The 17,065-nt window shown below is 42.6% G+C and overlaps 1 protein-coding gene across 5 annotated transcripts in view; it reads left to right on the top strand.

Annotated features, from left to right (window-relative positions):
- The window catches only part of ARHGEF28 (Rho guanine nucleotide exchange factor (GEF) 28), a 325,034-nt gene that overhangs the window by 116,543 nt on the left and 191,426 nt on the right, over positions 1-17,065 (top strand). For all 5 annotated transcript variants that reach the window (XM_010853539.1, XM_010853541.1, XM_010853540.1 and 2 more), the window contains exons 3-4: positions 641-788; positions 3,361-3,654. In XM_010853539.1, coding sequence (XP_010851841.1) covers positions 641-788; positions 3,361-3,654 — 442 coding nt within the window. The remainder of the gene's footprint in view (positions 1-640; positions 789-3,360; positions 3,655-17,065) is intronic.

The raw sequence follows: 17,065 nt of genomic DNA, 5'->3' as shown, positions 1-17,065 counted from the left end.
CTCCCTCCCTCCCTCCGAGTGTGCCTCAGTGACCCAGGGTGGGACCCTGGGTGTTTAGCAGGGATTGGTGCCAGCCGGAAGCTTTTCTATAGAAGGTGTGAGGCCAGGCTGGGTGAGAAAGTGGACCTGGCAGTCCCTCAGAGAAGACAAACAGTGGTGAGAAAGGGCATGCCAACTGTTGGGTTGCATAGGGCTGTGTATCTGGCAGTGCTTGAGGAAACGCAAAGTTCTTATAAGCTGCTTTGGTCTAGTACATAGGCCCCAGCTAAGAATAATTATTTTGAAGTATCTCAGGTGCAGGAAAACATAAATACAAGCAATATATTCATCAGGTAGGAATTCAAAGAAAGTAAAGAACAAAGTACCATCTAATAAATAAAAATATTCTTTTGTATGCCCTAACTTCTTCACTTTTGAAAGCAGAACAAACCAGCTCTGACATGCATACATAAATAGATCAGAAAGCATCTCCCTGAGGTCCAAAATGTTGTTGTTGGGAAGAAGGATTCATGATATTTGGGCTCGCCCACGTGAAGCGAACATAACAAAGGACCCTGTTTTGGCCCGGGGCCCTTGTTATTTGGTTTCTTAGAGCCAGGACAAGGAAGTGTGATGATGCCTCGACTTGTTCATTTTTCAGGGGCAGATGACGGTCTGCGCGAAGTTTGGCAAAAATGTTTATCTTCCTAAAGATGCTGAGTTTTACTTTATTTATAATGGATCTCATCAGAGACACATCGTGATTGCAGAGCGCACAGAAGATAATGTTCTCCAGTCCAGCATTCCAGGTGAGGCGTGTGTGTGTCTGTGTGTGTGTGTGTACTCAACGCTGGGTTATCTCATGTCTGAGGCTCTTCCAGCTGTGTCTGCAGGTCCCCAAGCAGCCACAACTTAGACTTACCCTCCAGACTGGGGAGCGGGGCTCTGGATGCAATCTGTCTTAATATTGCCTCCTGTTGTCCTGGGACCCGTGGCCAGGGACAGCTCAGAGAGGCCTGAGATACCTGACATCCATCTTAGTTCTCTCTGCCTCATTCTCCTGTGGTTGGTCTAGCGGCCTCTCTCTGCTTTGCTCCCTTGGGTGGCTGGGGTTCCTTACTCAGCATCCTGTCCATCCAGATGTTTCATTGTTGGATCTCAGGCTCTAGAACTTTCTCATCCCACCACCATTCACATTCTGAAACCTGTAGTTCTCCCAAATGTCTTCAAGTATCACAGTGACAGATGACAAGTTATGAGCCAACAGCACTCCTTAGGGACAGTCCTTTTGTATTTTCAGTGGGTGTGGGTTGTGCATCCGACGGCAAGCTCTAATCTAAAGGTGAATTAAGGCATCCTTTACCTGTAGGAAAGGGGGGTTTTTGTTGTTTTTCTTGTTTGTGGATTGGTTGATTTCAACTGTGGGTCTTTAAGATCCCTTTAAATTATATCATCTAGGGACTCCTCAATTTTTTTAATAGGTAAGACTAGCTTCATTTTTTTTTTAAAACAAAATGTTTTAAGTGCTTCTGTAGGATATCTGTTGCATGTGGGAAGAAGGAAGACAGTACATATGCAAACACAGGAATAGTGAGAATGGTAGTGACCTACAGACACCTTGCAGACCTCCTTGGGTTTGATCGCCGAATCAATCTACTGTCCTACTTCTGGGACTTTGGGCAATTTTAAGCTCTCCTATCTTGGGCCCAGGAACTCCCATCCTCATAAAAAAAAAAGAAGTCAAACCACATTAAAGGCAGAAATTCTACTGGCTGTCAGTCTCCTTTGCCTCTCCCCTTTTGCTTGGGCATTTGTGTTGCTTTTGCTGCGTTTGGCTTGGCCCTCTTTTCTTGGTTTTTCTCCTTTTTAATCAAGCTTCTATGTAGAGAGAGAATAAAAATAATAACAGAAGTGCTACTCCTAACATCAACATTTTTATCTTTTTCTTTACTTGCATGTCGGGGTGAATATTCTCCCCACTCCTTGTGTGTTGAAGAACATCTGTTTGAGTATACTGTGGCCTGCTTAGAAGGGAGCGTTCATACCTTGAATTTAACAAATTCCTTGCAGGCAAAGGACAGTTTCTGTTTCTGAATCTTAAATTTTCCTGGATATAGCTTTGCAAGGGTACCTTTCTGAAGTATGGACAACAGATTTCTATAGTATATGCTAGACACATTTAGTCTGGTGGCAGAGCTGCATTCTGTGTTTGTACTGCTGGGCCACTTTAAAGAGACGATGATGAGAAAATGGCAACAATGATGAGAAAAAATGGCAACAATAGTTCCTGCCTGGTAAGCCCAGGATGCTCTTGTTCCTTGAAGCCTGGCAGCAGAGCTCCTAGGGAAAGGCTCTGGAGAATATAAGGCAGAACAAGGATGATCTGTGCCCAGTAGTCGTTTGCTTGGGGGTCAGTGGTGGCCGAGTGTTAACCCTTCTCTGTCCAGCTATGACGATCATAGTCAGAGAAGTGTGAGATTCTGCCAAGGACAACACAAAAACATACCTGGGGCGAAGTTCCCAACCTTGGTAAAATGAAGGAAGAGTGTAAGGAGGAGGGAGAAGCAGCAAGGTTAGGTGGCCGCCCAATAGCAGAGGCATTAAGAATAGCTACAGAACAGAGACGCTGCTCTCAGAAGTGGCCTGGGCAGTGAACATTATTTTTAATGTTTCTGTGGATTAGCGTTTACCCATCCTACTCAATGTTCAAAAGGACGCTTAGGAATTAGGGTAAACTTGTGTAGCTTTATGGTGCTGCCTTAGAAAATGATCACCTAAATAAATATATAAAAAACCTGTGACTCAGAAGGAAATGCCAGAACAGAAAAGGACAAAGGTCTTTAAGACAACAAGCTTGAATTTGACGATTGGGCAGAAGTACGTGGTGAAGTTGTGCCAAACAGCAGTGGTAATGATAGGAGTGTTGGTGTTAGTCACTCAGTCGTGCCCAACTCTTTGCAACCCCATGAACTGCAGCCCACCAGGCTCCTTTGTCTATAGGATTTTCCAGGCAAGGATTCTGGAATGGTTTGCCATTTCCTTCTCCAGGGGATCTTCCCCACCCAGGGATTGAACCTGGATCTCCTGCACTGCAGGCAGATTCTTTACCAACTGAGCTACCAGGGAAATAATGACAAGAGAACAGGTACTAAAATGGTCAGAGCTCATAAAAGTTAGCTTGGAACTGGAGTCCCTGGAAGAAGATGGGGTCAGTGTTCATTTGGACCTGCCGGCTGGGCAGCGTTTAAAGCTGACTGGCTGCATTTCCTGTCTGCCTTACTCTTCTGAGCGTGTGGTGTGTATGCTCGGCCTCTCGCTTTGGACACTGGGAGTGCGTCTTCGGCGGCCTCAGGGTGAACTGTTCACTGTCTTGTTGTCCAGGCCACGGGCTTCAGGAGACGGTCACCGTGTCTGTGTGCCTGTGCTCGGAAGGTTACTCCCCAGTGACCATGGGCTCTGACTCCGTGACCTACGTGGACAACATGGCCTGCAGGCTGGCCCGTCTGCTGGTCACCCAGGCCGATCGCCTCACCGCCAGCAGCCACCAGACCTTGCTGACCCCGTTTGCCCTGACGGCGGGGGCATTGCCTGCTCTGGACGAGGAGCTCGTGCTGGCCCTGACTCATCTGGAGTTGCCTCTGGGGTGGACCGTCTTGGGGAATTCTTCACTGGAAGGTGAGTCCTTACCAGAAAATTCAGGTGTCTTCTCTCTATGTGAAGTTCAAAAGGTGCTCTGCGATCTGTTTTCTGTTGATCTGGATGGGTTTTCCTGCCTACTTTTGATCCAAGCCTTTCCCTGGTCAAGTTGGGGTCTCTGATGTCCTGAGCCGCTCGTCTCTGGGCTGGTGAGGCCACTGTATTCTAGGAGGTGAAGAACTTTGCCTCAAGGAGGGGAAGGTTGTTTCTCTGTGGCAGGTTTGGGCCATGCTTCCACTTCCCTTGGCATGTTTTCTTGCGGTAACAAGAGGATATTGGTGCCCTCTTTCAAACAGGAAGAGTCATTGAGCAAGGAAGAACATGCAGCCTACTTGTGGAACACTGAGAAATGTGGCCATGCCGGAAATTAGCTAATGCATTGACATCTTCAAATATGTCAGTGTCACTGAGAACATTTATATTTACTATATTTATCTTAACTTTTGGAATTACTTCTGGACGTCCCTTCTTTTCTGAGAGACTACGTAGAGTCTTAATATCATTAAATAGACTCTTAAAACCATGTGGAGCTAATGTGAACAGAGATATAGATGTATTATAAGCCTGTACCATGCATAAGGCTACACTGTTTAGTAGTTAATACGTACGGCGATTACAGATGACATTTTATTGGAGATAGAAATATCACTCTGTATTTATTCAACAAAACATATACTATTGATATTTTTTCTGTGTTCTCCCCATGCCTTTAGCTTTGTGGTTGGATAAAGCTGTTTTTAAGAATTTCTGCTTCCAGATGGTTACAGGTTATAGGTTGGTTTAAAATCAGTCATGGATAGATTAAATGCACTACTCTAGGTAAAGTGAAAGTCGCTCAGTCGTGTCCAACTCTTTGTGACTCCATGGACTATACAGTCCATGGAATTGTCCAGGCCAGAATACTGGAATGGGAAGCAATTTCCTTCTCCAGGGGCTCTTCCCAACCCAGGGATCAAACCCAGGTCTCCTGCGTTGCAGGCAGTTCTTTACCAGCTGAGCCACCAGGAAAGCCCAGGAATACTGAAGTGGGTAGCCTGTCCCTTCTCCAGCGGATCTTCCTGACCCAGGAATCGAATCAGGGTCTCCTGCATTGCAGGTGGATTCTTTACCAGCTGAGCTACGGGAAGCCCCTACTCTAGGTAAAAGGGATATGATTTTTTAAAGATGAATCATAAGGCCATATGCCACAATCAGAGAAAATCTGCATTTATCTTTATCAGGGTTGTACTTAAACTTTCCTGGGCACTTAAGGGTGTTCCTTATTTCTTAAGACCTTGGATTAAAGAATTCACAAGCCTAGTTCCAGAGAAGGCAATGGCACCCCACTCCATTACTCTTGCCTGGAAAATCCCATGGATGGAGGAGCCTGGTGGGCTGCAGTCCATGGGGTTGCTAGGAGTCGGACACGACTGAGCGACTTCACTTTCACTTTTCACTTTCATGCTTTGGAGAAGGCAATGGCAACCCACTCCAGTGTTCTTGCCTGGAGAATCCCAAGGACGGGGGAGCCTGGTGGGCTGCTGTCGATGGGGTCGCACAGAGTTGGACACGACTGAAGCGACTTAGCAGCAGCAGCAGCAGCAGCAGCAAGCCTAGTTCATCACTGAGCAACGCCGGACTCCCATGTGCTGCACTCAGTGTGGTATCTGACTGATATGAATGAAGGGGTGGGCTTCCCGATGGCATTGGTGGTGTCTGTTCTGCTCACCAGATCTAGCAAAGGGCTTGGCATATAGCGGGCACTCAAAAAATGCTTGAATGAATGAGGGGTATATCCTGAGACTTTAAGGAGTCACACCTCCTAGATATCACTTTTGTAACTCTCCTGTACATAGGAAAGGGAAAAATGTTTTCTGGCTAAGTAACTTTATTCACATGTATATACACACATATATATTCATATATTCATTTATGCATATATATGTAGATACATATATTCATTCATATGTGTATATATACATTTATACATATGCATATATATGTTTTCTGGATAAGGGGCTTCATTTTCTTAAGCCTCTTGGCTTTTAAAACAAATTTTATCAATGATATTGGAGGGTAGTTTACGTTTTGCAAGGCAGACTCATTTTGACAAACACATAAATCTTTCATAACTTCTCACTAGTTACCATGCTCTTACGTCACCAAGATATGTAAGTACATATTGTGTATATTGTTATATTTTTTTTCATGAAAAAAACTGGAGCAGTTGCTTCACGTGGCAAGATATTGTATTTTATTGGAAAACATTTCTAGTGTAACAGTCATTAAGATTAAATACCAAGTCCTGGCCCATTTGCTTCCTGGCTATAATATCTTCTGGGCACGTTATTTTTGTTCTGATGCCACAGTTTTAATTTCTTAAATGAGACATGGTAGTCCCCAAACTCACTGGCTTGTTGCCATGGTTGAATTAGGTAGTGTATGATAAGGCTTCTACAACAACGTCTGAACATATTAAATTCTCAGTAAAAGTTGACTTTCATGTGTGTTTGTGAACAGATTTCCATGTATAGAGAGTAGGTTGTATGTACATATGTGAAAAAGAAATTGCAGTTGGTCTGGACAAATGAAGCTGTAGGCAAAAGATAAAATCTTGGTGCTGTAAACAATTCCTTGACATCTAGTAAGTTTCTAGACTTTCTCTAAGAACAGTTTATAGTAGTTGAGGTAACCTTGCCTGCAGCCTAGAGACTTGTAAGAGAACTTCTCTACAACATCAGTGTTTTTCTTTTTGGTCCTCTGATTAAATGAGTTCCACGCTCTTGTTTTCTAGTTTGCAGATCCTTTCTTCCACTTGATTTAGTTTACTGTTGAACTCTTGAATTTTTAAATGTCAGTTGTATTCTTCAGCTCTGTTATTTTTGTTTGGTACTTTTAAACATTTTCTTTTTTTTTGGAACTCTCATTTTGTACACGCATTACTGTCCTGACCTCGCTGAGCATCTTTGTTATTTTGAACTCTCTCACAGATAAATCACTTATTTCCATTTCATTAAGATTAGTTTTTGGAGATTTATCTTTTTTTTTTTTTTTTTGATGTTATTACTATGTTTCTTCATTTCCCTTGACTCTGTTTTGTTTTGTGTGCATCAGATAAAACAGCCACCTCTCCCAGTCTTGACAGACTGCTCTTGTGTACATGAGCCTAATCAATCATCCCAGCCTAAGCTCCTGGTTGCCTCTTAAATCTTTGTGATAGTCCAAGTTACTGTTTTGTTCTTGGTAGTTCCCAGTAGTTGAGCATGTGCCAAGACCTGTCAGTGCCCTAAAGGGAGGATCTCAGTCAGCACCTAGACGCAGGGCGACTAGAAGGCATGAGCTGGGAAAGCATGCAATCAAATCCCTTCCAGGGAAAGACTGGAAGATGAGTGTTTTTAGCTTGCTCTTCTGTAAAGAACCCTAGGGGGATTGTTGCAGCAAGTGATTATGTGCACACCCATTAACAACTGCTGCTTTATCCACTACAATCCTGTGGGACTTGTGAATGCAAGCCCCATTGCCTGTCAGTGCCTGGTGATCTGGGACCTGTTGCTTGAGTCATAGCCATAAAAGCAGTTCCTTTCAGAGAGACGCTGGTGACCTGGCTTTACTGTTGGAGTGGGACTGGAGCAAAGGAATAAAGGAATTGCCAACTGGCTTCCTTGGGGTCCAGGGAGAATCACAGCCAGCCCCTCAATACATACTAATGAGAAGCTAGACCATTGGGCAGCAGCTTATAAAATATACAGTCAAATCTCTTCCTGGGAAAGACTGGGTGTTCTTGCCTGCTCATTCTACACTGATCCCTGGGGGACAGCCATGGTGCATGCTTCTGTGCCCATCTTAGAGCTGTTGCTTTAATTGCTACGGTCCTGTGAGATTCATGAAGATAAGTCGTATAAGCCTTCAGAGATAGGTATTTTGGGGGCCCATCCCTCAGGTGGGAGCCTTAAAAGTTGGAGTGTTATATGTACAGTGAAAACCCTTGAATCCTCAGGGAGAAGTTGGAAGTTGGGTGTTCCCTTCTGACTGTATGGGGCTGAACTGGGCTGGGGTTAGTGGCAAGAGTTTGTCTCAGCCTTTCCTGCCCATCTCAGTGTATTTTCTCTTTCGCCTTATGTGTAGGAGGCACTGGGGTAGTTACTGGATTTCTCTCAGTAGGAATTGCTCTGTGTGTAGCTGTCCATTTCCATGGGAGGAGGGTGGTTCAGGAGTCTGCTGAGTCACATTTCTGATCCTTCTCCTTCAGTGTAGTAGAGTTATGATCCAAGATGTTTAGAATATCTTACGTGATCAGTGCTTCTCTTTTCTTTCTCTGTAAGCAGAGTGATTTAAATTTATTTTTTATTTTTCATTGATTTACTCACATTAAGGCCATTAATTTCTCAAAAAGTGTTGAAAATAGAATGACTTTATATTACAATTACAGAGAGTCTGCAGATCAAATGTACTTTATTGTAAGAATTATTTTCTTTTAGTTATTGTAGAATTAAAATATTAGTACTTGATACTGTCCAGTATTTTCAGCAAAGCCAATGCAGCTTTTTTAGCATACATGTTTTATTAGTGTTGCTTGTCTTTGAGACAGATAAATTACATTAGCAAAGTAAGGAGTAAACTGTGGCATGTAGCACGCTGAAGTTTAACCATGTGTTAATGATAGGGGCATCATGAATGGAAAACAGGTTTCTTCCTCTAGTAACTATTTCCCCTATGACCTACCCAAAAGCTATTTGGTACTGTACTGTTAACATTTATTTAAAATTCTTTGTATGTATTTATGCTTTTTAGGGGGGTACAGAGGATGTTGGGCTTCCCAAGTGGTGCTAGTGGTGAAGAACCCATCTGCCAGTGCAGGAGACTTCAGAGACATGGTTTCGATCCCTGGGTCAGGGAGATCCCCTGGAGGAGGCATGACAACGCACTTCAGTATTCTTGCCCGGAGAATCCCATGGACAGAGGAGCCCGGTGGGGTCTCAAAGAGTCAGGCACGACTGAAGTGACTTGGCACTCACTCACAGAGGATGTTAAGGAATGACTAAAATTGATTTCTGTAATGATTTTGTCATGGATGAGCCTGATGCAAACCTTACCGTGCAGCACGACTGTATTGCCTCACATTTTATTATAAATCTATTATTTTTCTCTTTTCAAACACTAAATAAGAGTTATTAGAGAGACCCGAGAACCTATAGGAGGGCCAGAGTCTGAGTTATTGTGTCTTATAAAGCGAGGCAGAGCCTTTCCTTAGCCCTGCATGTTACCCGTCATTACTCATCATGCAACTCAGTTATTCTCCAAGGAAAGGAAATAGCCTGTGTTTTATTGAATTTGGTGCCATAAATAAAATTGGATTTCTGTCTCATAAAATTAAACCCATTCTTTCTGAGAAATAGCTTTTGTGATTAAAGCTTCTGCAGGGTCTCAGGACCTCACATTTATAGTAAAACTTTAGTACTATAATAACCAATAAAACTTCACATTTACTTTTTTTTGTTCTGGATTTTTAAATTGTTTTTTGGACAGAAATCTTTTTTCAGAGATTGGCATAATTTTGACAATTAGGTTAACTGGCTTGAAATACTCTTTTTTTTTTTTAATTCTGCTGGTGCTCAGATAACTTGAGTTGCAGGCTTCCCTTTCTGCTCAAATTACTTCTTTTCACTTGTGTGTCCAGCAGCCTGCTGCTGCTGCTAAGTTGCTTCAGTCGTGTCCGACTCTGTGCAACTCCACAGACGGCAGCCCACCAGGCTCCTCCGCCCATGGGATTTTCCAGGCAAGAGTACTGGAGTGGGGTGCCATTGCCTTCTCCAGCAGCCTGACATGGCTGCAAATACCAAACTTGCCATCACCAACCTTGGCAGCAGTGGGAAGGCTGCCATTTGAGTAAAGATCCCAAAGGGACTGTAGATGCCGTCTCAGAGGACTTGACGGCCTTGCTCCTGGGAACATAGCGCCTCTCCTGATCTATGGAGGTAGGTAGAGCCTGTCTTGGGTATGCATTTTTTTCTTTTTATTTGGCTGCACCAGGCTTTCGTTGCAGCACGTGGGATCTTCAGTTGTGGCATGTAGGGTCTCGTTCCCTGACCAGGGATGGCACCTGGGCCCCCTGCATGGGGAGTGCCGAGTCTTAGCCACTGGACCACCAGGAAAGTCCCCTGTGCCTTCTGATTTAAGGAAGGAAAAGCCCGTTTATTTTTAAAAAGTCATATAAAACTCTCTCTCACAGCATATGTAGACATTTACAAATCAATTTGTAGTAACAATTTTCAGATTCAAGACATTTGTTGCCAAAGTAAATTGTTGTTGTGAAAAATGAGTTTGGACTTTTCTTCAGGTCTCTAGGTAAAAGTACTTCATTTGTTCAAAGATCTCCTTATAGGCAGAAGTTCTTTGCTGTGGATGAGAATTCTTCATCAATTATACCAATTGTGAAAACATAACAACCTGTTTTTTCAGCTTTATTGGGATATAATTGATGTATATTGTTAGATATGTTTGTGTACACATGTTGATTAGATGCATTGATATAGTGCACGTGATTACCACGTGCATTAACACGTACTTCTCATTGTGTAATTACCATTTCTCTTTTTTTCCTGTGGTAAGAACATTTAAGAAGGGTGGCACCATGAATTGAATCTGTAGGACATATACATTAAAATTTTTAATGAAGCAAAGAAAATATGTCAGACTGCTTTATTAAGTTTAAAGAGTTAAACTTTGTCTTTTTTCACAGCTGATTCTATAAGTGGAAGAAGTTTTCAGGGTGAGCTGATTGAGCTTTTGCAGCTTTTTTTTGCATGGCTGTCTTGGGTATAAACATAGCCAATGTATTCTGAGAGCTGGTTTCTCATTCTGTAGTTTTATGGTTGGCTGGAGAGCTGTCTCCAAAGAGAAGCAATGGATGAAATGGGTAGGACCCGCTGACAATGGCTTAGGGAATTGTTTTGCTTTAGTAATAATTCCAAAGACTATTATTTTAATGATTAATTCCAAAGATCAGATCAACACTATGTACCTTTCCTTGCAAGTGGAGTTACACCACCAGTGGAGTTATAGTAAACAGAACAGACTTAAATCTAGAAGTTAGAAAAATGGTACACTGGTTTCAGAATACATGTTGCAAGGGCCAGGCCAAGTATTGGGTTGGCTAAAAATTCATTTGTGTATTTCCTGTAAGTTTACAAGTGAACTTTTTGGCCAACCTAATAGTATCTGTCTGTGTGGAAACAAGTCATACTGTAATGAATGGTGACTTAAAGGAGAAATAGAAGCCTCAATGGGGCCACAAGTTTAATGATGAGGTACTGCTGTTCCTAAGAGTGGTTAGCATGATGCTCTACCTTATTAATAGTGTCTTTATAAATTCCCTTTGAAGGAGAATGTTTGTTTTCTCTATTTTACAACTTAATGGGGGATAAAAGGAGAAGAAATGCAGACAACCAGAAGGGCTTAGGAAGAAAGTTTATAATAGAGTAGGGGTTATTCAGCAACCATTGTTTTTTAGCTGCTCAGTCATGTCTGACTCTTTTGCAACCTCATGGACTGTAGCCCACGAGGCTCCTTCTGTCCATGGAATTTCCCACACAAGAATACTGGAGTGGGTTGCCATTTCCTTCTCCAGGGGATCTTCCTGACCCAGGGATAGAACCCCCATCTCCTGCATTGGTGGGCGGGTTCTTTACCACTGTCACACATGTCTTAATTGTTTAGTGTTCTTTAAGGAGTTTAAAGAACCATCGTATAATATTGCTTATCTGCAGGAAATGCTGTTAAGTGAGGATTAGCAGTTCATTATGAAAGACTCAGTGGGAATTGCCAATTTTCTGTGATACCTACATCTTGCTTCAAGCCACATACCCGGAACAACCCCTCTTTCTAGGCAACAAGAGAAGGGAATTTGAGGGCCAGCGGTGTTTGACAGAGGGAGATATCTGTTTATCTCTCCTTGAATAGACGAAAGAGATCTGTAACCAGTAAGAGGCAAGGCTTGTTTAACACTTAAAACAGAGCTTGTTTAGCGTTTGAATACAGTCTGCCAGCTCTAGAAATTGAAAGAAAATAAAGTGAGGCTTAGGAGCAAGGCCCTGTTGGTGGGCTGCCACCTGGGTACCAGGTTTTATTAGTAAAGGGGATGAATTACAAGACTTGCTTGCTGTCCCACAGACGTTGTGAAATGTCAGCTTTGTCTCTCTGCCCTAAAAGCTCTGTCCTGGACAGAAAGTTTGAGATAACATCAGCTGATGTCCTACCAGTGGGCAGGAAGCCTATAAAAGACAGATTTATCACAAAATACAAGTTTATAGGTTTAAAAAAAAATTTGGAAGGACTTTAAAATTAATGCATCATGGGTGTTGACTAATTCTGGGATATATGTTTTTCCCAGAAATCTTGACATTTTTCAACTCAGTATTACTTTCTAGCCTTCTGGCATTTCTGATAGTACCTGGTGGAACAGATATCTCCACACTTTCTCTTCTGACATTTAAATCTGGTATTATATTCCTTCAGTTGCTGAGGTAACACACTGGATAACTGCCAGTGGTGGAGAGAATGATCTTTAAGAGAGGTCCCGGTGTAAATGGGTAAAATTGTTTCATAATACTTAGCCATGTACATGCACACAAATGTGTATCTTTTGTGAAGTTTTAAAACCCTTAACCTAAAACTGGTTTCTCTGCCTTTCATCTCTCTTTTTTTTTACCTTGTCATTTTTAAAGAATACATTTTTTTGGTGGTAAAGAATTTAACACAGAATTGACCTCTTAAAGAAAGGCCCTTTTCCCGCTTTGAGTCACTTGGACTTTTCCTGCAGTTGAGTCAGTCAACTCTTATTAAGCACATTCTTATTAAGCACTTACTAAGCACAACTCTTATTAAGCACAGTGTTTAAGACACTGTATTTTAAAGAAGAAAAAGCAGCTTAAACTTTTCCTTAAAAATTAAGCTTCCTACAGGACACCAGTGGCCCTGAGACTAGGGTAGAGGATGATATATTTATTCTCACTCCTGAGAAATAGAGAGTAGGGTTCTCTTCAGGTTATTTTCTGGTCATTTTCTCCTACTCTCAAAATTTTCAAGGAAAAAACAATGTAAGTGGAAGCTTTTATTTTCAAACGCCCATCCCTACTGTGCTTCCCGAAGGATTCAAGGCAGTGGAAGGTTCTAAAATTCATCTCTGGGTGGCAGTGTTTCATTCCTGGCTTTTCTCTTTTGGGAAGCCTGCAAATGTGTGGGGCAGTCTGGGGTTGTACACGGGAGACTGAGACTGGATTTGAAAATGACTGTAGCCAAGTATTCTCTTAATGCTTATCTTGAGTAAAAAAAGTTAAACTTTTTTACTGTTTTCATAGATTTCTTTAATAGAATTTGAATACTGGCAACTTTTTGGCTTAGACATTAAAGAATCTGCCTGCAATGCAGGAGACCCTGGTTTGATCCCTGGGTCAGGAAGACCCCCTGGAGAAGGGAATGGCTACCCACTCCAGTATTCTTGTCTGGAGAATCCCATGGGAAGAAGAGCCTGGCGGGCTACAGTCCAAGGGGTCACAAAGAGTTGGACACGACTGAGCGACTAATACTTTCACTTTTAACTTTCCATGTACTACTTTATTTAAAAATTAAATCAAATATTGGTTAAAAACTTCCAAATGCTTGGAGCTTAAAAAGGCTGATGGTTGAAGATGGGTGGGTGAGGCCTGGCATGGGGGCAGGCAGCAAGCTGGAAGTGGTGGGGCGCTCTTAGGGAAGTGGTCAAACGGGTGTCCTGGAACAGCGGCCCCTTTGCTGGGTCCTGGTGAACTTTACAAGGCCTTGTCTTGATTCTTTCAAATATGGGTCATGATGTGGGCACAAGTCTGTATAGCCCTCAGGTCTTCTGTCTTTCTACCCCAGGTTTTGTCTCATAGTGATTCTTACACGCCCACTTTCTCTTCCCCATACCTGGAGCTGTAGCAGCTTTTGTTTTGCAGATTTGTCATGAGAGAGTGAGTGTGTGCACACGCACTTGTGTGTGGAGACAGACGGCCTTCTGGAGAGTGGGGTGCACGCCTGAGCTCTTAGGGTTGGTGAGGCTTAGTTTCCTGCCGCTTGCTCTTCCCCACTCTCAATCTGTTGATGTATCCAAGTTCTGTCTTTCCGCTCTTCTTGTCTTGGGTTTGTCTTCTTTTATCTCGTTATCTTTGCCGAAGAGCCAACTCATTGGAAAAGACCCTGATTCTGGGAAAGACTGAGGGCAGGAGGAGAAGTGGGAGACAGAGGATGAGATGATTGGATGGCATCACTGACTCAATGAACGTGAGTTTGAGTAAACTCTGGGAGATACTGGAGGACAGAGAAGCATGGCATGCGGCAGTGCATGGGGTCGCAAAGAGTTGGACAGGACTGCGCGTCTGAACTGCAACAGTGGGAAGCGTAATAGTTAGGAACTTGAGTTTTAGAAGTAGAAGAATCTGGGTTCAGATTCTTGATGCTCCATTTACTACCTGAGTGAGTTTGGGCAGTTGCATAATTGTGTCATGCTTCTGTTTCTGCCCCTACCTTGTGCAGTGCTAGTCAGGAATGGATGAGATGAAGTATAGCAAATGTTAGAGGGAAACAAGAAGTGTAAAGTCCTTGTAGTCACTGGCACCTAGCAAGGATGAAATAAAAGTAGACGTGGTGACTGATTCTCATTCCTGCCTAACAGCTGCCATCTGGACTTCTAATTAACTTTTTCTGAATTTCCATCCTCACTCTCATCCCAGGTGGACTTCATTTTATATATTGGTATTCTGTTTGGTTACCCCATTTATCTTCTCCTTCTCTCACCAGAATATCCCTTCCTAAGTGTGCCCCTGTTCTGAAGGAGGGGATAAGATCTCCCACTAAAGTTGCAGCTCATAGCTACCAAGTTGAATATTTCTCCATGCGGGCTTGGATCTGTGGCTTCCAGGGCAAGGCAGATGTGTGGCCAGTTTCCTGGTTGTGCTTAAATTCAGATTCTCAATGCAAACTTCAAAAGGCCATTTCCAAGATATGATGAGTCTATGCTTTTCCTTCTTGTCAATAATAGAATTAGATTGTGGTATATTTTCATTTGTCTTCCAAACAGAACAGGGTTCCTGGAGGGTCACTTGGAAGGGTGCCTGGGAATTCCAGAGGCTCCGCTGTGGTGTGAGGGGAGAGCAGAAGAATGCCCAATGTATCATAGGCTGTCAACAAATATCAACTGAATGAATGAGTGGTAGATGGAAATCAGAGCCTTGAAGAAATATTAACAGATGTAAAAAGTCTGTTGCACAGGCTGGAAAAGCAAGTATGACATAATTACTGCTTATGGCACCTGATGACCGCCTGCTGCCCAAGCCGTGGGATCGACGCACATTTGTCTTAATGGCACATCTGGTGTCTTACACTGATGCAATTATAGTGCCTCTTAAGCAGATAACTAGTTCCCTTAAATTATGATGTTTAATTATAACCAGAGGGAGACTGCTTTCGAATATACATAGATCTATTTAGCGAGTGTTTATTATATTTTTGTATTAAAAAGACCAGACAAATATGTATGCCTGGTAAGTCCCCCAATATAGGCTTTCTTAGTTCTAGAGAACCCCGTCTCATATCTTATTTTCGTTACAGGCCCCTGACAATCTTGGATACTAGGCTGAGCAGATACTTCTTTCCTTTTACAGATGAAGCAACTTAAGATTTGAGAATTCAGTGGTCTTCCCAGAGCTGCATCACTGTAGGTGTTCAATTCTAGGTCTCTGACCTCTTTAATCCGATCCCTTTGCACTAGACAGGGTTGTGTCTGGTCTTCATATCTTGTGTCGGTGCCCATATTGTACAAGTCAGTCTGGGAATGTCCCCAGATTGTGAAAGCCAGAGATGGGATTGCCATTGTTGATTTCTGATAAGGATGTTTTAGTGTTCCAGCTGATTTAGTACTAGTCCCACAACGTAAATATAGTCAACCTCTATGAGATACAAAATCTATGAAATGCATTCCAGGACTGTGTATCAAAATGTGAATTTTCTGGAATGATTGTGTGTGTGGTTGGTGTTTTCCCAGATTTTCAGTCAGGGGTTGTTATGATCTGAGTATCTCAAATGTGTCTGATACAAAGCAGATGTTTTAGGAAGCTGCTGCTGCTGCTAAGTCACTTCAGTCGTGTCCGACTCTGTGCGACCCCATAGATGGCAGCCCACCAGGCTCCCCCGTCCCTGGGATTCTCCAGGCAAGAACACTGGAGTGGGTTGCCATTTCCTTCTCCAGTGCAGGAAAGTGAAAAGTGAAAGGGAAGTCGCTCAGTCGTGTCCGACTCTTAGCGACCCCATGGACTGCAGCCCACCAGGCTCCTCTGTCCGTGGGATTTTCCAGGCAAGAGCACTGGAGTGGGGTGCCATCGCCTTCTCCTTAGGAAGCTAAAACCTGCCATTATGCTTTTTCAGTCCTCTTCTACCTTTTAGCTTTATGATCCCACCATGCCTGCCATGTTGGTCTTGTGCTCCATGGGACGTCGTGTTTCCATATCTTTCCCATGAGTGTGTTTATATTTGCAGTTCCTATCCTAGACTCAGTAAGCTCCAGTCTTCTGTGTGGAAGGTGGATTTGTTTATACACACACCAAAGCCCTGATTAGACTCCCCAAGTGGAAGATGCCATAATATGCAATCTCTCCTCCCTTTCTCATTGAGAATCCTGAAAAATATCAGAGATTGTGTGTGGTGCTCTCTGTATAATTTTTGCTAATCGTTTTTTATTCTTTTTATGCTTATCATTTTATAAACATCTATAAATTTTCAAATCGTGATACATGATGTAGGTTGATTAACCTGTAATTAACTTTGTAGGTCAGACAGTTTACTTATTTCTGTTCACACTTTCCTAGAGCTGTAGTTACCAGATAGGATTTCATGGGCAGGATATTTATTTTATCGCAAACTAAAATGGGCTGGCGCTGCTTCTGCTTTGTCCATGGGTCCTGGCGTGTGGTAGTCTTTTGCTTCAGCATTTGTCTGCTCCGTGACTTAGATGCACAAATTGAAACCTCTGTGAATATATATGTGGCTTTGGAAACCAGGGTAGAACTTATTTTAATTGATAGGATTTATGTGAAATAAAAAATATATTTTGTTCATAAGCTTTTAGGATTGAATACATTTTAGTGGCTCTACTCAGGAATTACAAAACATTGGTAAACTCTAGAAAAGAGAAAGACTTCTGAACCCTACACAGTAGAAGGACTTGTTCAAAGATATTTGCCCCTAGATTATTGTCGCCACCACAGGTTTAATATTTTGCTTAATGTGTAAGGCTGTGTCTTGGTGTAGCAGCAAGTGATGTAGGTTAAAAATAGCTTGTAAAAGTCAGAAGTATTTTTCGGTCTCATTCATTGGTGAAATTTTTTAGTTAATGACCTCT

This window comes from Bison bison, unplaced genomic scaffold, assembly GCF_000754665.1.
Source record: "Bison bison bison isolate TAMUID 2011002044 unplaced genomic scaffold, Bison_UMD1.0 scf7180017864329, whole genome shotgun sequence".
Taxonomy (NCBI): Eukaryota; Metazoa; Chordata; class Mammalia; order Artiodactyla; family Bovidae; genus Bison; species Bison bison.
The sequence above is the reverse complement of the archived record's forward strand: the minus strand, read 5'-3'. Positions and strand labels throughout refer to the sequence as shown.